Source organism: Eufriesea mexicana, unplaced genomic scaffold, assembly GCF_001483705.2.
Source record: "Eufriesea mexicana isolate 0111107269 unplaced genomic scaffold, ASM148370v2 scaffold2646, whole genome shotgun sequence".
NCBI lineage: Eukaryota > Metazoa > Arthropoda > Insecta > Hymenoptera > Apidae > Eufriesea > Eufriesea mexicana.
In genome coordinates, this window is record NW_016910740.1 from 325,773 (window position 1) to 344,603 (window position 18,831).

Sequence of the window (18,831 nt, forward strand, 5' to 3'; positions counted from 1 at the left end):
TTACATAAAAGCACAACCAAGAATAAAGAATAATACTGCAACAGGAAAAATTATGTATACTTCCATACGTGGATGACAAACTGATAAAAGTAAATTAACATTATCTATTTCGTATTCAAGATCATCTTTCGTTGGTACTTCAACAATTACTCTATCAGAAGATAATAAACTTATTGAAAAAGAACATTTTGTTTGATTTATACAAGACTTTGTTACATTCCCATAATGAAATATAGGTTTATAGATATCAAATAATGCATATATATCATTAGATACAATATCATTATCACTATAAAAGATATAATAATAGTAACCATCTTCTACAACATTATGTACTGCTTGCATATGTTTACCATTAAGTAAATATGTAACATTGGTACACTGTTCAGAAGGTGCAAATTCTTGAGCCATTAAAATTGAGCCTCCATAACATTTAAACAATTCATTTTCAAAGCTAGATACAGAAGAATCATTATCAGTATCAGTTGCATTTTTACCAGCATTTCCACCATGTTTAACACCTTGATCCAGTAAAAATGTTGGTTTGACAACTTCTTGATTTCTTTTAATTCTTTTTTCCAATATTTTGTCTTGTATTTTTATTCCATTTTGAATATTATCTTCTTTATTTTCATCTAAATTTAATTTCCTTTGCAACTTATTTATAATTAAACTATGTTTATCATTTGTATCCTTTTTAATGTAAGTTTTGATTTTAATATTTCCTTGTGTTCTCTTTCTTTCTTGCAATACAACATATTTCCTTCTTTCTTTCATTTGTTCTTTATATTGTCTCTTTTTAGCATGTCTTAATCTTCTGGTATTGTATACAGTTTTTCTTTGTATAGATTTCATGTATTGCTGAGTATTTTCATCCCAAAGTAATTTGTTTGATTCCTTTTCATGATTTTCCTTATTAAATGTAAGATTTTCTTTTGGATATGAATAAAGATTTATAATATCTTGCTCAGTATTATTTGTGCTAATATTCCATAATAGCTTATTTTCAATATCATTTAATGTATCATTATAATTGACTTGTGTAATAGTATTATTAGAATTAATTTCTTCTATATCCGATTTAAATGTTACTTTAACTTGTCTCTTTGCTTCTGGTAAAAATATACCTTCTACAACTTGTGTATTATGATGTTCCAACACACCACATGTTCGTAAATTGCGTTCTCCTTTAACCACAAGTATAGAAGCACCTTGAAATCTATACAAGTAATTATTTCATATATAAATAATTAATTCTATGACATAATAAATCACACTATAATATTATATTACCTTGAGCATACCGAAAGTGCTACATTTGCTCCTTCTAAAAGATAAAATCCCCAATACTCTAGTGTATCATCTGGTAAAGTCATACTTTTCTTAAGACGTATATGTTTCCTGTATGAAGTTATCTTTGGTCTTTGCGTCATTTGAAATGCATTAAATGTTCTATTCATTTGTAAAGTATGAGCCTATATAAACAATAATCTTGATAACAGTAATTTATATATAATTTTGTGCCTAACATGTATTACATTCATTTAATTTGTTTTCATGGTTTCATTTACAGAAAAAATATTGTACTTTTACTATGTGTAATATTTAATTAGAATGAAGAATGATCTTACAGAGCAAAATATTGTAGAAATACCATCTGTAACTTCTAATATGTCAGAATCTGTTACAGCATATACTACATTGGCATAAAAATTGTGACGTAAATACAATGGTGTTATAAGAAGTATAATTGGTAAAATAGTTGTTAATGTACAAAAAACTATTATTCTTTTTATTCCATGCATTTTTTATAAACCTAAAAAAATTAAATAATCTAACATTAATTTTTTACAGTATGTTGTCCATTGACCATCATATATCATAGAAGAATCAACATACATTATATTATGTTTTGTAAATTTACAAACTTTTATAAGAAGTAATAAATATTAAAATATAAAAAATAAATTTGATAAATATCAAATTATATTATGAATATGAAAGTTTTTTTGATTATTTATTGCAATAATATTAAAATAATGAAAATATTGATATCTTTTGGAGTAATTGTTAATAAAAATAAATAATTACAAATATTAAAAATTGTAAAAATTTACATAATATAATGACAAAACTGTGTATAATGAAAAAAAAAGTTATTAAAAGTATTAAGTAATTAAAAATAGTATTTTATATGTAATATATTATGCTAAACGAATTCTATTGATCTTTTTATTTACATTCAGTATATTAGAAATTAATATCATGACAATTATTTATATTAGATTATACATTATATACATTATATGTATATGTATTATATGTATATAATAAAAATAATTGTATGTATATAAATATATATATGCGTGTGTGTGTAATATACATATAATATAAATAACTTGAATATTTGATAAATATACCATAAAACAAAGTTTGACATTTAATTTTAACTGACAATAAGCTTTTCGTTAATAAGCTCTTTTAATAAGTTTTTTGTTAAGTATCATTGCATGTTTAAAATATTCTTATATAAAATTAATTATCACTAGTAATAGTAAATTAATTTTTTTATAAATTTTAATATTACGTAGCAATATTACATGCAAGAGAAAAGAGGTTAGAGTTATTTCAATGATAAAAATCGAGAACTTAAATTGCATTATACGTATATAACTTGATAAAACTATCATATGATTTTGATTCGTCTATCATTTTGATGTATGACACTCTTTTAATATTTATAACGCATGCGTTCTTGAACAATTGTGACATTTGTAGTATTAAATGTAAAATGATAAAAACTATAAATTGATATTATATTGTTAAAATAATAAAATAACATTAAGAGAAATAAAAAGAATTACGAAGATAGAAAAATATTTTATTTTAAAATTATATAAAAATATAATTATAAAAATTTAAACTCCTCATGAATACCTGATAACCTTTGATAATGAACAGAAGTAAAATATTCATTAAATAAACAAAGATCAAGTATATTAAACTACCAAAATAAAGTAGATGTATAAAAAGGATAAAAATATCTGGGACTAAAATCATAAAAAATAAAAATTTATATTAAAATTTTTATTAAAAAATTGTTATGCATTTGAATTCATAATACTTTAGCTTTCCTTTATACATATTTGCTAGAAAAATAAGTCAAAAGATATTTTTATTCGTGCAATAAAATATTTATTTTTGTTTGCTATTGTTGATTATTGCTAAACCCATATAATAAAAAATATGTGAATAAACATAATTTATACTGCAACATGAAAACCAGTATTATTATATATATTGTTATACATATATAATACAGAAAATATAAACTATTGTTATCAAACAACATTAACAGAACTGACATTACACATATCTAATAATAGAAAAAGTATTAATAATTGTTAAAATTATCATTGATATTTAGATTCTTTTAGTTTATAAGTAATAGTAGTAGTAATAATTATAACACATGTAAACACAAACATATAAAAAATTTTTTTCATATTTTAAATATACATAAATATACATTGAAAGTTTTGTACAATCTTCAAAAAATACTTTTTGCAAATAATCATTGAATTATCTAATAATGGAATCTAAGATATTTACGTTACAATGATATGAAAATATATATAAACAAAAAAGTATATAATTTAAATTTAAAAGATATAGAAGGCTGATTAAATTTTAATAATTAGTTACAAATTATTCCTTGTTATAAATCTTTGTATTAATATCATAAAAATACACAACATTGTATGTTTACTTATCTTGAAGAAACTGTAAGATATGTAAAGATATCTTTTAAAAAATACAATATTGCTCGTGTATACGGTCACGAATCTACCCGCATATATAGGCAAGAATTATTCTCACCATTTCCGAGACTATCTGTTTAAGGTAAAGCTCTATGTTATCTGCAGTCCATATAAATCATAGTTTAACCAATACTGATGTATCAAACCAGAAAAAATTAAATTTCTTATCATTTTTATTTTATGATTAAGAAAATAATATGGTCCGAGTATTAATATTCTTAGGATTAAAATGATATCAAACCTGACCATGTATGAATTAATTTTAAATGGTACAAATAATATTTAGTTAGGCATGAGTGTTAGCGGCTTTAATGCCATCATTTCGTCATTAACTCCTTGCCTTACGATTTAAGTTTCAATGACGCGGGCTATAAACAGCAGCTAGACCGGTTACGCGTCGGACCATTCTATGCTGTGACTGAGCGTTTGAAGTGGCCTAAATTGCACATGTTTTTTGCTATGTAAATTCATGTGTAGGATACAACTAATTTTATTTTGTAAGATGTTTGATAAATAATGACTACCAATTGATTATTCTGCAAAGAAGATTTATAAGATTTATTTATTTTTAATCTCCGTTTGATTCTAGATTTTTGATTTCTTAGTTTTTTCTGTCCTAATCCATGACTCTGATTGTTGATTGTAGTCTTCATTGTCGGTATCATCTTCAATAACCAATCGCTTCCAATGTTTTTGAATAGAAAATAAAATATCACTATACAATGACCTCGAAAAGACAACCCTGTGAGTGCCATAAGTATGTTTCTCACCTACCATTCAATCTGGGCTATGAACACATATATGGGTTCTCACACAACCATTCAATCTGGGTTATGAACGCTGTATAGTTTTATAAAATAATAATTTTGTAATAGATGCACAATATAAAATTATTAAATTTTCAATTTAAAAGATATAATTTACTATTTTTTATATTGTGTTATTATTGCTGTATTTTGTATATTGTATTTTTTATATGTTATTATTGCTTAATGAAATAAATGGTCCTGTTAAGGTTTTTGCAGTCACTGCTCAAATTATTTCAGTTACAATCAACATATTTTGCAATGAAATTTCAGTTAGCGCAGCATGCGCTTCGTCGTAAAAAGCAGGCAGCCCAGCGCGTGCTCTGTCATAAGAATTGGGCGGTCCACAGCGTACGTTTAACGTCGCACAACTCAGCGCTCAAAGGGTTAATATTCTTTTGAAAGATATTTTTAACGACTTAGTAACTGTTTATCACATGTAGCCCGAACGATATACTACGTTTCTGAGACGTGGTGTGTAGGTTTGACCCGATTGTCGCATCTCATTTGAGAGACGTTTAACTCGATTACCGTGTTTCTCACACGAGCTGTCTACGTTTAGTCCGATTGCTGTAGGACGTTTCCCATGACATCGTAAGCTAAGGGGTTAATCGAGGCTGCTACAATAATTTACAATTGCATTATACCGTTCGAGCCGATTATACCATGTCGTATTACCTTAGTCGCTTTTTCTATTCCTTATATTTCACGAGTCAGCATAGAATTATTGCCCAATTCGTGCAAACACTCGCCAAATACATAGCCATACGCGATCCCGGATGGTGATCATATACACACGCAACATTGTATTTGATTTGTCAAGCAAGTTTCTCTTATATGATACCATCTTATAATCTTTATGTTTTAAAATATATCTGTGTGTATAGATATAATAATGGTACTTATCATTTATAAATTTTCAAGTAAATTAATTTTTGCAATTGCTTGATAATACCCATTACTACTAATTGTACCAAGTTGTGATAAATGAATTTGTTTTAATGTGGTTTCTCCAAAGAATGTATTTTCATGAGTCTATAAATTTTTTAATTATTTAGTTATAATATTATTATATATTATAGCTCAAGTAATTAAATATACTTACTTTCATTATTTCTGTTCCATCAAATGTTATAAATTTGCCACTATGTTCCTCTTCGTTCTTTAATTTAAATCTCGAACTCATAAGAGTAAGATGTAATTTAACTTTTTCAGATTTCTTAGATAATAAACCTATACAATATATTATTCTATTATCAGTATATTTAATGCTATGTTGGATGTTAATATATGATTAATTATTTTCTAAGATTAAAAAGGTATGTAGATTTACCTATGGTGGAATAATAATTTACAATTTCATCTGCAATCTTTTGTAAAATTTCATTCTTACAAAATACCTTTGCATATAAAACTTTTGTTTCACTAAGGTCATCATTCATTATTTCAGTTCCTTGTATGTATATAGAAATCTGCCCATATTTTTCTATTATAGGCCTGCAATTTATCATAAGGAAAGTTTTATACAAGATATGGATAAAATATTTATGACATAATTTTGTTCAAATTAAATATATAATAACAAAAGATATTTCTTAAATCATGTTATTTTTCTTACTTTATAATATGCTCATTACAATAATATAAAGCTTCTGAAGCTTGATTCCTTTCTGTATCATCAAGTAATGTCAATAATGCAATAGTAAGATGTAATTTACTTGGTGTCTGAAAAATCATTTCATCCACACCTCTGGATGTTTTTCCTGAATTTGTTAATACTTCATTTTTAAACATATTAAATTTCATTATTATATGACCTTCATTTAAAGGTATTGACAAGAAGTGTGTACTTTTTATTTTTTTTCTTGTTGCCTCGATTAATAAATTTATTCTACGACGCACTGTCCTTATTTCTTTACGATTGGCACCGATTATTACTGGACAAGTAGATAATTGTATTAAATATATAGATATAGACATATTTATCATACTAACAAAATTTATTTACTATAAAAACAAAGCTTTATGTTTAAATTAATACTTTAAGAAATTCAAGATGTAATTACCAATATCTCCACCTTGACCAAATCTTGGAACTTGTATTAAAGTTCCAGTTTCAGCTTGTAATCTTTTACGTACTGCATGTTTAGATCCAACAATAAATGGAAAAAATGGTCTAAAATATTATAGCATTAATACTGTTACAAATTTAAATAATATACTTTTAAGCTAATGATTTTTACTTTGGTACATAAAATGTATGTTTAAACGTAGTCGCCCCATATGGAACAATTTCTATGTCAGTATCATAACATTCATCTTCAGAATCTTTATAATCCATTTGATAATTTTCTTCAAAGTAAGGATCGCGGCTATGTGACAATTCGGTATTTCCTAAGAATCTATAACACCGACCATCTACCCAAATTAATTCGGGGTTTAGCACATTCATTGATTAAAAACTACTTTATTTATATGTTAACTATAAAAGTACTTTCTGAATTATTCACATTAAATAAACAACAAGAATCTTTAACTAAAAAAACGTTTAACATATGACAGATCCTCATTAAACTTTAACAAATTCGTATTTTCATGTAACTTCAATGAATAAATTTGCGCATCAGTCTTTATATTAATCAATATCAACATTAAAAAAAATGATTAATAATTATGTTATATTTGTATAGAATATGTATTAAATGTAATGAAACATGTGTAACCTATCCTTTATAGAGCAAATATAATTATTAAAAAATGTAAAGTTTGTTAAATTTATGCATACAGTTAAATAAATATATATATAATTAGGACATATGTAACATCTTGATTTTTGATTTCAGAGTACATATATAATGTTTGATTAAATAATTATAAGTACATAAAATAATGAATATTTTTATGATAGTATTATATTGTACATTTTATTTTATCTTATATTTAATAAGTTTATTAACTAGATACATATGTTTTTAATATAATATGTTAATATGTTTTTATACATATGTAAAAAATATTTACAGTAACGCTCACTTAAATTTAAGCAAATCAGGATTCGAAGTTGAAATTCTCGCAAAACAGATAACGATTTCAAACTAGGAATTATCTAGAGTTTAAGTCTAGTTACTTGATAAGAAAAAATGAGAGTAATGAAAATAGTGTACCAAGTTACAATTAACTCTCAAAAGAATGTCACATGCATCACGATAGATCATTGAATTATAAAAATAAAGATTTCTACGCTTCTCACTTTATTTTTATAATAATAGTACTAACAAATTAGTGGGATTTTCCTAATGAAAATGACTTCAAACACAACATAAATTGGATAAGTTTTACTAATAATCAATTTAACTATTCCATAGGTACATATATTGTATTTCGATTCATTTTCATCCGAAGGACTTTACCAATCTGTTGGTATCATTATTATAATGATAAAGTAAGAAAATGCAGTAATTTTTATTTTTATAAATGATCGATTTATTATAATGTATGTAATGCTTTTTTAAAATTCTAATTATCGTTGCTTGACACACTATTTTTTCTCGTTTATTCTACTATATTTATTTACTAATTTTGTTAAAAAGATTAGGTTCCATTCAATTCGAGAAACTAAGTTATGAAAGAATAATAGGGATAAATCATTGAAATTTAAGCACAATACCCTATTGAAATTTAGGTGAACATCACTGCATTGCATATGTGTGTATATTATATGTACATCATAAATTAAAGTTAATTTGAAAAATCTTAGACATTCTTTGAAAACTTTCTTTAGAAAAATAATTAAAGATAATTATAGATGATATATAAAAATTACTAAAATATTTTATAAATTAATTTAAAACAAAATATAAGTGTTTATTACAATTTACGAAAAGTCTGCAATGATATAAATTACTAAAATTAAAAAATTTGGTAATTAATGAAAAGATTAAATTTTAAAGCAAAATTAAATTTTTTTGAGCAAACTGTAATATTAAAATAGAAAAGAAAAAAATTTAATAAAAATAATGTCATAACTTATGACATAAATTATAACTTTTTTTCTTTTTATTCTATGTAAATTTTCAAATAAAATTTTCTTATAAAAAAAAGGGGAAAAAAATATGAAAACAAAATAGATTTTTTTTATTAGAAATATTAATTTTTGAAAACTTTGAAAATGATGCTTTTCAGAAGAACTTCAATAAATTACAATGACAATAAAGAATTTCTTTCATGAAAAATTTTATATTGCTTTCATTTTTTAAATTATAGTATACAAAGTTCCAAATATATAAGAAATAAGATTGTAAATGCAAAATTTATTGTTTTTAATTTCATTTGCTTTTTATACACATTAAGGAGATATTGCAACTTACTTTTATGAAACAGTTAAAAATTCTTTTACAATTTATAAGTATGTACAATATTTAAAATTCTTAATATTGATATTTGACAATAAAATATTTAATGTCACTTTTTGAAACTGACATGAAAAAGATCAATGCCTGACATAATTATGCAAGATGTACATTATAGCAGGACATAAAATGCATTTTTAAAAGATGTAACATACATATTATTCTGTACTAAATGAAAATATAAAGTTTATACATTGAATGTACGAAGTTAAAAATTCACTAATTTCTTAGTGGCTAAATTACCAGAATGTTTATGAAGCATGTACAAATTGATCTATATTACAATAATAATAATTACAGATATATCTACATACAGGCATTAATTAGATACATTTTAGTAGATATATTACAATATTAAAGTAAGGATTCATATAATAAATAACAATTTCATGTCATAAATTGTATAATTAATCTTCATCAGTACTTTTCTGATAAACTGCACCAAACTTGCTCATATACTTACGTACAAAATCTTTAGCTTTGTGTTTAACATTTTCATTACATTGTAATTCATCAACGCTTTTACAGTGTTTTAATTCTTTTGCAAGTACAAAATGTGTAAGCTAAAACAAAAAACATTTTTGAGAAATTAAGTTTAGTGTTACCATATAAAAATAAAATTTAAATAAATTTGTTAATAGTTTATACAAAATTTTCTTCTTAAACATACCTTTCTCGCAAGATGTTTAAAATCTTCCGTATTTGTTATTCTACCTTGTTTACAATCATTTTTTCTATATGGATTCAAAAAATGTACCATGACATTTGCCATATTTATTCTAAAGGTATCTTTAATTTTTCTTTCTGACATTGTAGATAAATCGGATGAAGGTAATTGTAATTTATTTATGCTATGACGTGAATGCGATTTAGATTTATTACTACGTCGGTGTCTTCGTATCTTGTCAACGTGTTCTTTAAATTTGGCTCTTTCTTTTTGTCGCCGTAACTTTTCCTTTATTCCTTTGTGCGTTTTATGGTCTATACGATCTTCTTCACGACGTGGCTATATAATATACAAACATAATATATAATAATAAGTACAAGAATACACATTAATTGTAACAAAAAACAAATACATAAAGCAAACATACACTAATAATTCTTTCTTGAACCAAACCCTCCCTCCTTTTCTTGCCTTCCGGAAAAAATCCTAAATTCGCAGTTACATTATGTACGGTACTTTTTTTAGCAACATTATGCTTAGAACCATTTAATGATTTTTCTATTAATGTATTATTTAAGTTTAACTCCTCATTTTTCGAATCTTCGTTATTGTCTTCGTCAATTTCTTCATCATCTTCATTTGATGAACTAGATTCTTCGCTAGATTCCGAAGTTGATGATGAATCTGGTTGAACACCAATATGATCTGGCGGAGGAGGTAACCACTGCGATATTCGTTCCTTTACGTGATAATAATATGTTCTACCTCTAGCATCAATAGCACTTTTCCATTTAGGTGGTAAATCTATAGGAGGTATTTCAAGCTGTGCCTGCCTAAATGTTGTAGGAAATTGTTGATCTGACTGCTTTTCAATATGTTCATAACGAGATTCAGTTTGAATTGTAACTGATGTTCCACTAAGAACTAAATTATTCGAAAGTGGCAATTGGCCTTCAGGATATTGTTGATGACAATGGGATAATAGTGAATAAGCTGTTGTGGTTTGATTAAATACAGGCGTTTGACTTAATGTATATACTACAGGAGGTACACCTGAAGGTATATTATTCGATATACCAGGTGATATTTCAGAAGAAATTGATGGTGGTAAGACATGTGAACTTTGCGGTACTATTCCAGACTGAGTATGACCAGGTACTGTTTGTGGTCCACCTACATACACTGGAGTGCATTGTTGATTTATTTCTCCATCTATAATAAAATTGTATCTAAATAATATATACAGAAAATATAATACATAATAGAACATTTAACAGAAAATGAATTGCTTAATTTCTAAATGGTGTAAGTCAATTGTAAAAACTTTTAGTAGTGAGTTTTCGTAACTGTTTTCTACATAAATTTTACAAATTAAATTTGTTGAAAAATGTAATTCAATTGGTAGGTAAGTTATGTAGTCCTTTTATAGTAGTAATAAAAATTGTTTATGATAATAAAATTTTTTGACTCACATCATCTGAAAACTATACACCTTAATATGTAAAATATATATATGTAAATTAAAACCTTGTGTAGGATACTGTTGCCATTGTCCAATTGATGGATTATAAAAAACAGGATATCCTGTTTGAGGATCTACCATAGCTGTGGTATGAGGATCTATACCTAATGCTAAACATCTAGTTTCATGATCTTGCCATGATTCTTGTTGTTGACGACGTTGTCGTTCTTCTTCTTCTTTAGCTACTTTTAAAGCGAATAATTGTCTACGCTCGTATTTAGTCATTCGTGGAATTGGAACTAAGCTACTCCTTTCTTCTATTCTTTTGTCTTTTGTTCGAGTGTGCTCAGATTCTGGAGATTCCCGTCCTCGTCTTCCGACACGTTTCTCTACTTCGTTTCTTCCATATCTATCAGATCTATGTCTGTAATATAAAAAAACTCATATTTTAAATATTAATGAGTTTTAAATATTTCTTTAATTATGAGTTATTTATCAATTTATGAACTTATACCTATCATATGATGTTCCTCTTTTTTCTTCTTTTTCTAATTCTTCTCTATATCCACGATCTAAAAAAAAATATACCTTCTATAAAATATTGAATGAAAATATTTGATTGCATATTATTATAATTATGATTTAATCTCATTACCTGCTTCTCTTTCATGTTCTTTCATTTGTTCAATCCTTTCTTTTTTTGGTATACGAAAAACTTCTTTCAAATTTGACCACTCAGCTAAAAGACTCAGAGCTAATTCAGGAATAAGATTTTGATCTGTATTGTCAGATTTTATTTCAGTAATTTCAATACTGTTTTCTTGTTTGTCTGCATCAGATAAGTGATAAGAATTTCTTTTTTCATTACTGTCATAGTTTATTTGTAATTCGTCACCATTTGATTTTGTTTTTCCTTGATCATCTTCTGGAGAATCTCCACTCAGAGAAAAGTATAATCGTCTCGACCATTTTTCTATTACATTATAAATTTTACTATCCATTAACATTGTTTTATTAGGAATTGGAAGTGTGTTTAAAGTTTTCAAAACTTCTAGTCGAAATTGTTGTGCTTCGTCAGAATCGTTTGTAGAAATATCCATAACGTAACTCCAAATCAAACGTAAACCATGATAATCCAAAAATAATCTTCGACATGGCTGTTCTCCGCTTTGTATAAGACGTAAGAGACGAGTTCTGTGCTCTAATTCTCTGCTGCGTACCATTAATCTACTTAATGTTAATGTATGAGCTCTATTTTTTAAACCACCTGAGCATAGTTTGTCTATTTCATCCTCCAACTAAAATAACATAAAAAATAAATTTAATGGCAAAATTAAATTTTAAATTAGAAAGATGTTAAAAAGCCAATTTAACAAAAACAAAAATAAACAAATTACTTACATCTTCATCTTCCATATAATCAGCTTGTTTCTTTTCCCCTTTCTTCTTTTTCATATCTTTCTCACGCTTTTCTTTCTTCTCTATCTTTTCTTTCTCTTCTTCTGGTGTTTCTCCAATCCAACCACGACAATTGGGTGCTTCACAAAAACATTTCTGTGCCTCCTTACTAAATTTGCAATAAAATATATAAAAATGAGTAGTACATTTTTGTTTAATATATTAAAATACTACTGATATTACCCATAACACGTACCCATAACGTTGAAAATGATAATCAAATGTAATTTCTTCACCAGCAGCTATAAATTTTTTATTGAAAAAGCCAATTCTCAATTCACCATTCACTGTCCACTGCACAAATTATAATCATATAGATAAAACCCTACATGAGTTAGAATTTATTTTTACTAAATATACTTACTTTTTGTGTTTCAGAATTTGGATCACAACTATGATTTATAAATCTGGAAACATTCCCTTTCATGGTAGCGTCAATAATTTGATCAGATTTTAATGCCATAAAATAATAATGTTTATTTTTATCTTTTGAATATTCTTTTGCTCTGCGTCGAAAATCTTTTGGATCAACTACTTCACCTACATATTCCATTATAAATTCTCCTCTAATATATATTAAAAAAAAAAAAAATTCTTTAATAAAACAAATTACTATATATAATTTTATTATATTTTTATTATATTTAAACCTACTTACGCCAACAAGTCAACCATAGCTCTTAAACCAAATCCTTTCTTTTCTGTTCTAAATACTTCACACTTTGCATATGTACAATTTTGAAATCTTTTATTTGTACAACGATCATCTACTACACATCGAGGTCCACTAAAAGATATAACACATATTTCATTTTATATATTTCATGTTTAATTTAAATATATTAATATACTTAAATCTTAAATAATATATACCATTCTATCATAAGAAGTCTATTTAGACAATCTTCCCCACAACCTAGTTCTCCTCTTTCAATTTCTTCCTCTGTTAAAAAGCAATCACATACCATTCTTTTTGTTTCCTTATTTGTGTATCTAAAAGAATTATTATTGTACATCCCATACTTTTATAAATATAATTTTATTTATGTACCTTTCTGTCAAATATAAATTTTCGCGCAAATATTCAAACTGACTTAGTCTTTCTTCCATTTCTCTGTCTTTTGTCTCAGGAACCATAGGTAATGAAATCCTTGCACCTACAGTTTTGGGAATTTGCACAACACTATTACTGTTAACTGATGATACCTCCTTTGTTTGCTCTGTATCTATGTTGGATTGAAAATTTGTAACTGATGCTGATCCAGATGTAGAATCTGAAGAATTAATGTCTGTCAAAACTCCAGTTGTAGATTTAAATGTTGAGCATGATCCAGATTCAGATATATTTGCAGTTATAGTTCCAAATACAGATCCAACCGTTGATGTAGATACAATTCCTGTACTTGATCCACCCATTTCAAGTTCACTTGATCTTCGCCAGCGTGATTTTACTTTGACAGGTTTAGAGGAATCTGAATCGTAGCCTGTAGTATTACACGTTGTTGCTAGCAATGTAAGAGACTCAAACGTATTTGCTGTCTTATTGATGTTAATTTCTTTGTCTGATTGTGGTTCAGGTGGATTATCTATTTTCATTTCTTGAGCAATTGGAATAACATTATTAGTTACTTTTTCTCGTTCTTGCTGAACAGTTGATTTAGTAATATCTACATTTGGTTTTGTAACTAATCCACGACCACGAGATCTACAATATAATATTCAAAAAATCTTTTATAGCACATGAAAAAGCAAATACTTTTTAAATACCTACTAAAAATTCTACTAGAATATTTAACTAATTACATTAATAAACAAATGTAATTTGATGTATACATTATTTTCTGTTAAAAACAATGAATATCATATATTAACAAAAATGTTTAATATTTAAATAAACTATATTTTATTTTACTGCTAATAAAGAAGTGATACACTAAGTTTACATGTTAAACTTAATTTAAAATTTAAGCTATAATTTAAAAAAAATATATGTATATATAAACTTATGTATATGTAATGTTTTACTATGTATGTTATGTATATGTTAATGATATAATTAATACATATAAAATTATTTTTAAAGTTCAATGTAAATATAGATATTATTTATGTATGCCAATACTAAATGACAAATTTAATTTCGCTTAGTAAAATATATTCTACATTCTTTTTTATTGCATACTGATATATTAAAATGCATACCTTTGTTTCATTAAACCAATTGATCTAATTCTACTACTTCTCCTTACACCAGAACTATTTGATCCACTTTCCGAACCTGTTGTATCAGTACTACCACTTCTACTTCTAAACTCAACTTTTTTATCAATATCATTTGAAATATTGTTACATTTTGTATCAAATTCCATTAATTTACAGTTACTCATAGATAAGAGTGTATCATTACTATTATCACTGCTACTGGATAGTTTTGTATCTTCTCCATCAATTTTGCTATCTATTTCACTGTCACCATATAGTTCCTCGTTAACTTGCTGTAAATTTACCATTTTCCGTTGATTTCCATTTCTTTTATCTGATAAAACTTTTGATTTTAGTAAATGCTGATTTGTACACTCCACTTTATCATTGCAGGAATCAGATTTATTTAATTCTGTAATATTCTTATCCACATTATCAATCAACACAGCAGAATTATTTGATTCATGTAATTGTTCCATTTTATCCAATATTGAAGAACTACTTTCATCATCAACATTTATTGGTATTACTTTTTGTGTGTTACCAGCAATTTGTAATGGAGACATTATACTTTCCATATTAGATAAATCATTAACTAATTTTTGTATTTCTTTTGATGGTTCATTAATCTGCATATCTGCTAGTTTGTTATCTATCTTGCAAAACACATTGTCATTAGATAAACATTCTTGCAATCTGTTTATACATGTACCTTTATTGGTATATAAGTCTCCTTGAGCATTAATTATATTTTTACTGTAAGTATACGATTTCTCTAAATTAGATGATTTGTCATTTTTATCATTAGAAGTCATTGGCACATCTATACATAAGGCTGACATAGAATTCTCCATTTTAGTTTTATGCAAATTACACACATCTCTTTGCGTATTGCAGTAACATTCATTATTAGGTGTATTTCTTGAATCAGATTCTACTAACATCGATTCCATACCATTTTCATTCTGTATCACAGTATATCCTACAAAATTTGTCGTTTCTAAAGATGGGCTGTTTACAAGTAATACTTCTTTTACTATTACATTGTTACCTTGTTTCAAACTGTAATTACTATCTTTAACTTCTTCTTTAACTTCCATCTCTTCACATATTATAGTTTCTTCTATTACATCTTCTGGCCATATTTCAATTTCAGCAGAATCAGATTCAGTTATAATATCCTTATTTGGATTACCAACAACTACTTGTTGAACATCTTCAGGACTAAGTTTATCAGATTGATTGACTATAATGTCTAATCCATCTTGACTATCACTTTCACTACTATCTTTTTTATACTGGGATGTTGTTGAATATGAACACTCTTCATTAATTACAATTACATTACTATTAGAAATATTTTTATGTTTGTTATGTTTCCTTAAAGAATTTTGATTCTTTTTTGGAAGTACTTGATTTTGGTATTCTGCAGTACTTCTACTATCTTCTGAGTCATTTGAATATGATATTTGTAAAACATCTCCATTTACCTTCTTTTCTTCTAATTGCTTTTTGGCTATTTGTCTACTAGATTTTCTGACAGGTACATACTTAAGTGATGTCTTTACGGATGATTTCATTTCACTTTTACGTCTACGTGCCATTTTGATTCCATGTATATTTTTAATCTGAAATGTATGTAAAGATAGAATAGAAAATAATTTATAATGTTTATAACTATGTTACATCATTGAAATAAATATGATTCTAAACAAATTAAAGTTCATTATATTTAATAATATTGTTATATTGTTAATATATACTATATAATTTTGGATATGAAAATTATTAAAATATTATTACAATAATACTATCTAATTACATTAACTATATTACCTAATTTTTCATAACAAAAATATTCGTTTTCTACTACCTACAAGAATTGAAATCAAAAGTGAATATATCAGTATGAATAAATGTCACCATTTGTTTTACTACAGTCTTTTATCTCCTAAATCCTAGTTTTATTGTATAATAATAATTATGAACAATATTACAAATATTCATAATTAATAAGTGTAAATATTAATTGTAGTATCTTATTACTAAAAATTTTGTTTATGTAATAAATTATAGGTCACAAAATAATTAATGAGGTTACATATTTACTCTTTTCTTCTAATAATTTTATTTCTTTTATATAAAAAAGAGAAAATGTATGTGGAACAGCGATTACTTAAAAACTTTGAGCAATTGAACTTGCAATGAAAAGGTACTCCATTTGTGTATTACTCCAAAATGGATTATTCATAGCTTTCATGAAAATCAAAATTTTGACTTATAACCAATGCCAATTCATTATTTTCTGTGTAGTGATTCACATTACACAGGAATTAAAATTTCAAATGTCATTTGTTAAATATTACATGTTTAAGACTATTACAGAAATAGTTCTTATTAAAAGTTGATAAACATTGTTTTATCAAAATATGTATTTACTTTTATACTATTTAAATTAAATTGTATAAATTGTTGAGTACTTACCATATGTCGCTAAAATTGCGTTTTGTAATTTAATTACAATCATTGTTTAAAATATTTCATGAACATTTTTTAATAACGCACATTTTTATAATTATTAAATTTCCTGAGTAAGTATAAACGCAATGAGTTTATTACAAATCATCGCAGTATCAGTTAAACAAATTTGGAGTTAATAATTTTAAACGTGATTACAAAGTTTTGGAAGTTCTATAATATACAATTGTGCACTACACATTGATAGAAGTTTTAGGTAATATAGATATCTTTCCTTGCCTCTTTGATTGTTTCACTTTGCCTTCATCACCTTCGATATAAATGAAACGAAAACTTTTACTGTAGCGAATATTTTTGGAGTTGATTTATGGTTTGTTTAGGCAAACATTAATCACCTGAATGAATTCATCACTAAGAACCGCAGAGGATATGTGATACTTGAATGATAAAGTGTATATCTCAAGCGTGTACGTAGTCTCCACTAAATATTGCTTGTTTGTAACAATACCGACTGTACAAGATACAAGGCTGACGCTTTAGTAACTTCTCTAGACCAATCTTTATTAAAAAAATTATATTCCCTAGATATATGTTGTGAATCAAAAATAATTGTAATACACTAAAGCGCTTATCTGTATATATATGTAAGATATAAAATTATATACATATTCACAAAAATTAATACACTTATAATTTTACATAATTAACGCTAATACGTTATTTTATTTATATACATATATGCTATAGATAGTAAATTATTTAATTAAATTTATAGTCTATTATAGTACTAAAAGCAATTTATATTATGATTTTAGATTTTAAATATTATAATATCATATAAAATATAATATATTTACTCTCCTATGTAAATTGATGTTTCTTTAATTTAAGAATTTAATAAGATATTTAATTACTTTCTAATTTGATGTAAAATAAAATTTGTATTATGTAGCAAACAATAATAAAATATATTAAAAACCATTAATTCCACTATATTCTATGATATCCAAAATTTTATATTTTTACATATGCGTGTAATTCATACATATTACGTGTATATGCTATTTAAATTTTGGTATTCATATTTATAATGTGTCAATGTTTTAATATTAGCAATGAATTTTAATATATATTATCGCAAATTTTTATTCTTTTTTTTTTGCAATTTTTTTTATAGCATTTTAATAATATTTATATAATTTTAAACATTTATTAAGTAAATATGGAAAATATAAGATTTTCAATTAATTTGAATGACTTCTTATATTTACATACCGAACTAATTTATACACGTATTAAAAATAGTAAATTAACAAAATTAAACCGATTCTTTTCCTATTTATTAATATATTTTAGGATTACTTACATAGATATATGATATTTTTACAACATATACGAAATTAATGTGTTTAGTGTTTTAAAATAAACTACAATACTTTATTAATTTTATATATTTATTATAAATATAATCTGCTTAAATTTCATAATTTGTCTATAAAACATATTGCATTTAAAATTATTCATGATT

At 25.3% G+C, this 18,831-nt stretch overlaps 3 protein-coding genes across 6 annotated transcripts; all 3 read right to left on the minus strand.

Moving 5' to 3' along the window:
* Positions 1-1,808, minus strand: LOC108550332 (uncharacterized). The gene is made up of 3 exons (XM_017904057.1): positions 1,632-1,808; positions 1,294-1,475; positions 1-1,219 (listed from the first exon to the last, which is right to left on the minus strand). Exons 1-3 carry the CDS (start codon positions 1,803-1,805, stop codon positions 1-3), a joined length of 1,575 nt encoding a protein of 524 aa, XP_017759546.1. The 5' UTR covers positions 1,806-1,808.
* A 2,966-nt stretch (positions 1,809-4,774) lies between these two features.
* LOC108550308 (activating signal cointegrator 1 complex subunit 1) lies at positions 4,775-7,202 on the minus strand. Of its 4 annotated transcripts, none has more exons than XR_001890410.1 (7): positions 6,871-7,202; positions 6,694-6,803; positions 6,246-6,564; positions 5,961-6,124; positions 5,733-5,860; positions 5,306-5,662; positions 4,775-5,226 (listed from the first exon to the last, which is right to left on the minus strand). XR_001890410.1 is itself a non-coding variant. In XM_017904019.1 (6 exons), exons 1-6 carry the CDS (start codon positions 7,077-7,079, stop codon positions 5,537-5,539), a joined length of 1,056 nt encoding a protein of 351 aa, XP_017759508.1. In that variant the 5' UTR covers positions 7,080-7,202; the 3' UTR covers positions 4,775-5,536. The 4 variants fall into 4 exon arrangements, 1 of the variants encoding a protein (XP_017759508.1); XR_001890409.1 differs by having other exon boundaries at positions 4,775-5,244; XR_001890408.1 differs by having other exon boundaries at positions 4,775-5,247.
* Positions 7,203-9,443: 2,241 nt separating this feature from the next.
* Set2 (SET domain containing 2) lies at positions 9,444-17,380 on the minus strand. The gene is made up of 14 exons (XM_017903973.1): positions 17,310-17,380; positions 14,826-16,453; positions 13,675-14,328; positions 13,497-13,616; positions 13,282-13,410; positions 12,988-13,189; positions 12,820-12,917; positions 12,567-12,732; positions 11,821-12,463; positions 11,680-11,737; positions 11,231-11,589; positions 10,131-10,915; positions 9,707-10,042; positions 9,444-9,599 (listed from the first exon to the last, which is right to left on the minus strand). The coding sequence occupies exons 1-14, from the start codon at positions 17,310-17,312 to the stop codon at positions 9,444-9,446; spliced, it is 5,337 nt and encodes a 1,778-aa protein (XP_017759462.1). The 5' UTR covers positions 17,313-17,380.
* Positions 17,381-18,831: the final 1,451 nt, after the last annotated feature.

What these genes read in the sequence shown, in the direction of transcription:
- LOC108550332 (XM_017904057.1), bottom strand. Translation starts at nt 1,805, where the DNA reads ATGCATGGAATAAAAAGAATAATAGTTTTTTGTACATTAACAACTATT. An exon ending in TTTCTACAATATTTTGCTCT is followed by an intron (nt 1,476 to 1,631) that starts GTAAGATCATTC and finishes TTGTTTATATAG; the next exon opens with GCTCATACTTTACAAATGAA. An exon ending in GCACTTTCGGTATGCTCAAG is followed by an intron (nt 1,220 to 1,293) that starts GTAATATAATAT and finishes TTACTTGTATAG; the next exon opens with ATTTCAAGGTGCTTCTATAC.
- LOC108550308 (XM_017904019.1), bottom strand. Translation starts at nt 7,079, where the DNA reads ATGAATGTGCTAAACCCCGAATTAATTTGGGTAGATGGTCGGTGTTAT. An exon ending in TGGTCAAGGTGGAGATATTG is followed by an intron (nt 6,565 to 6,693) that starts GTAATTACATCT and finishes CTACTTGTCCAG; the next exon opens with TAATAATCGGTGCCAATCGT. An exon ending in TGTAATGAGCATATTATAAA is followed by an intron (nt 6,125 to 6,245) that starts GTAAGAAAAATA and finishes GATAAATTGCAG; the next exon opens with GCCTATAATAGAAAAATATG.
- Set2 (XM_017903973.1), bottom strand. An exon ending in CAAATTCTGAAACACAAAAA is followed by an intron (nt 12,918 to 12,987) that starts GTAAGTATATTT and finishes TAATTTGTGCAG; the next exon opens with TGGACAGTGAATGGTGAATT. An exon ending in ATTATATGGAAGATGAAGAT is followed by an intron (nt 12,464 to 12,566) that starts GTAAGTAATTTG and finishes ATGTTATTTTAG; the next exon opens with TTGGAGGATGAAATAGACAA.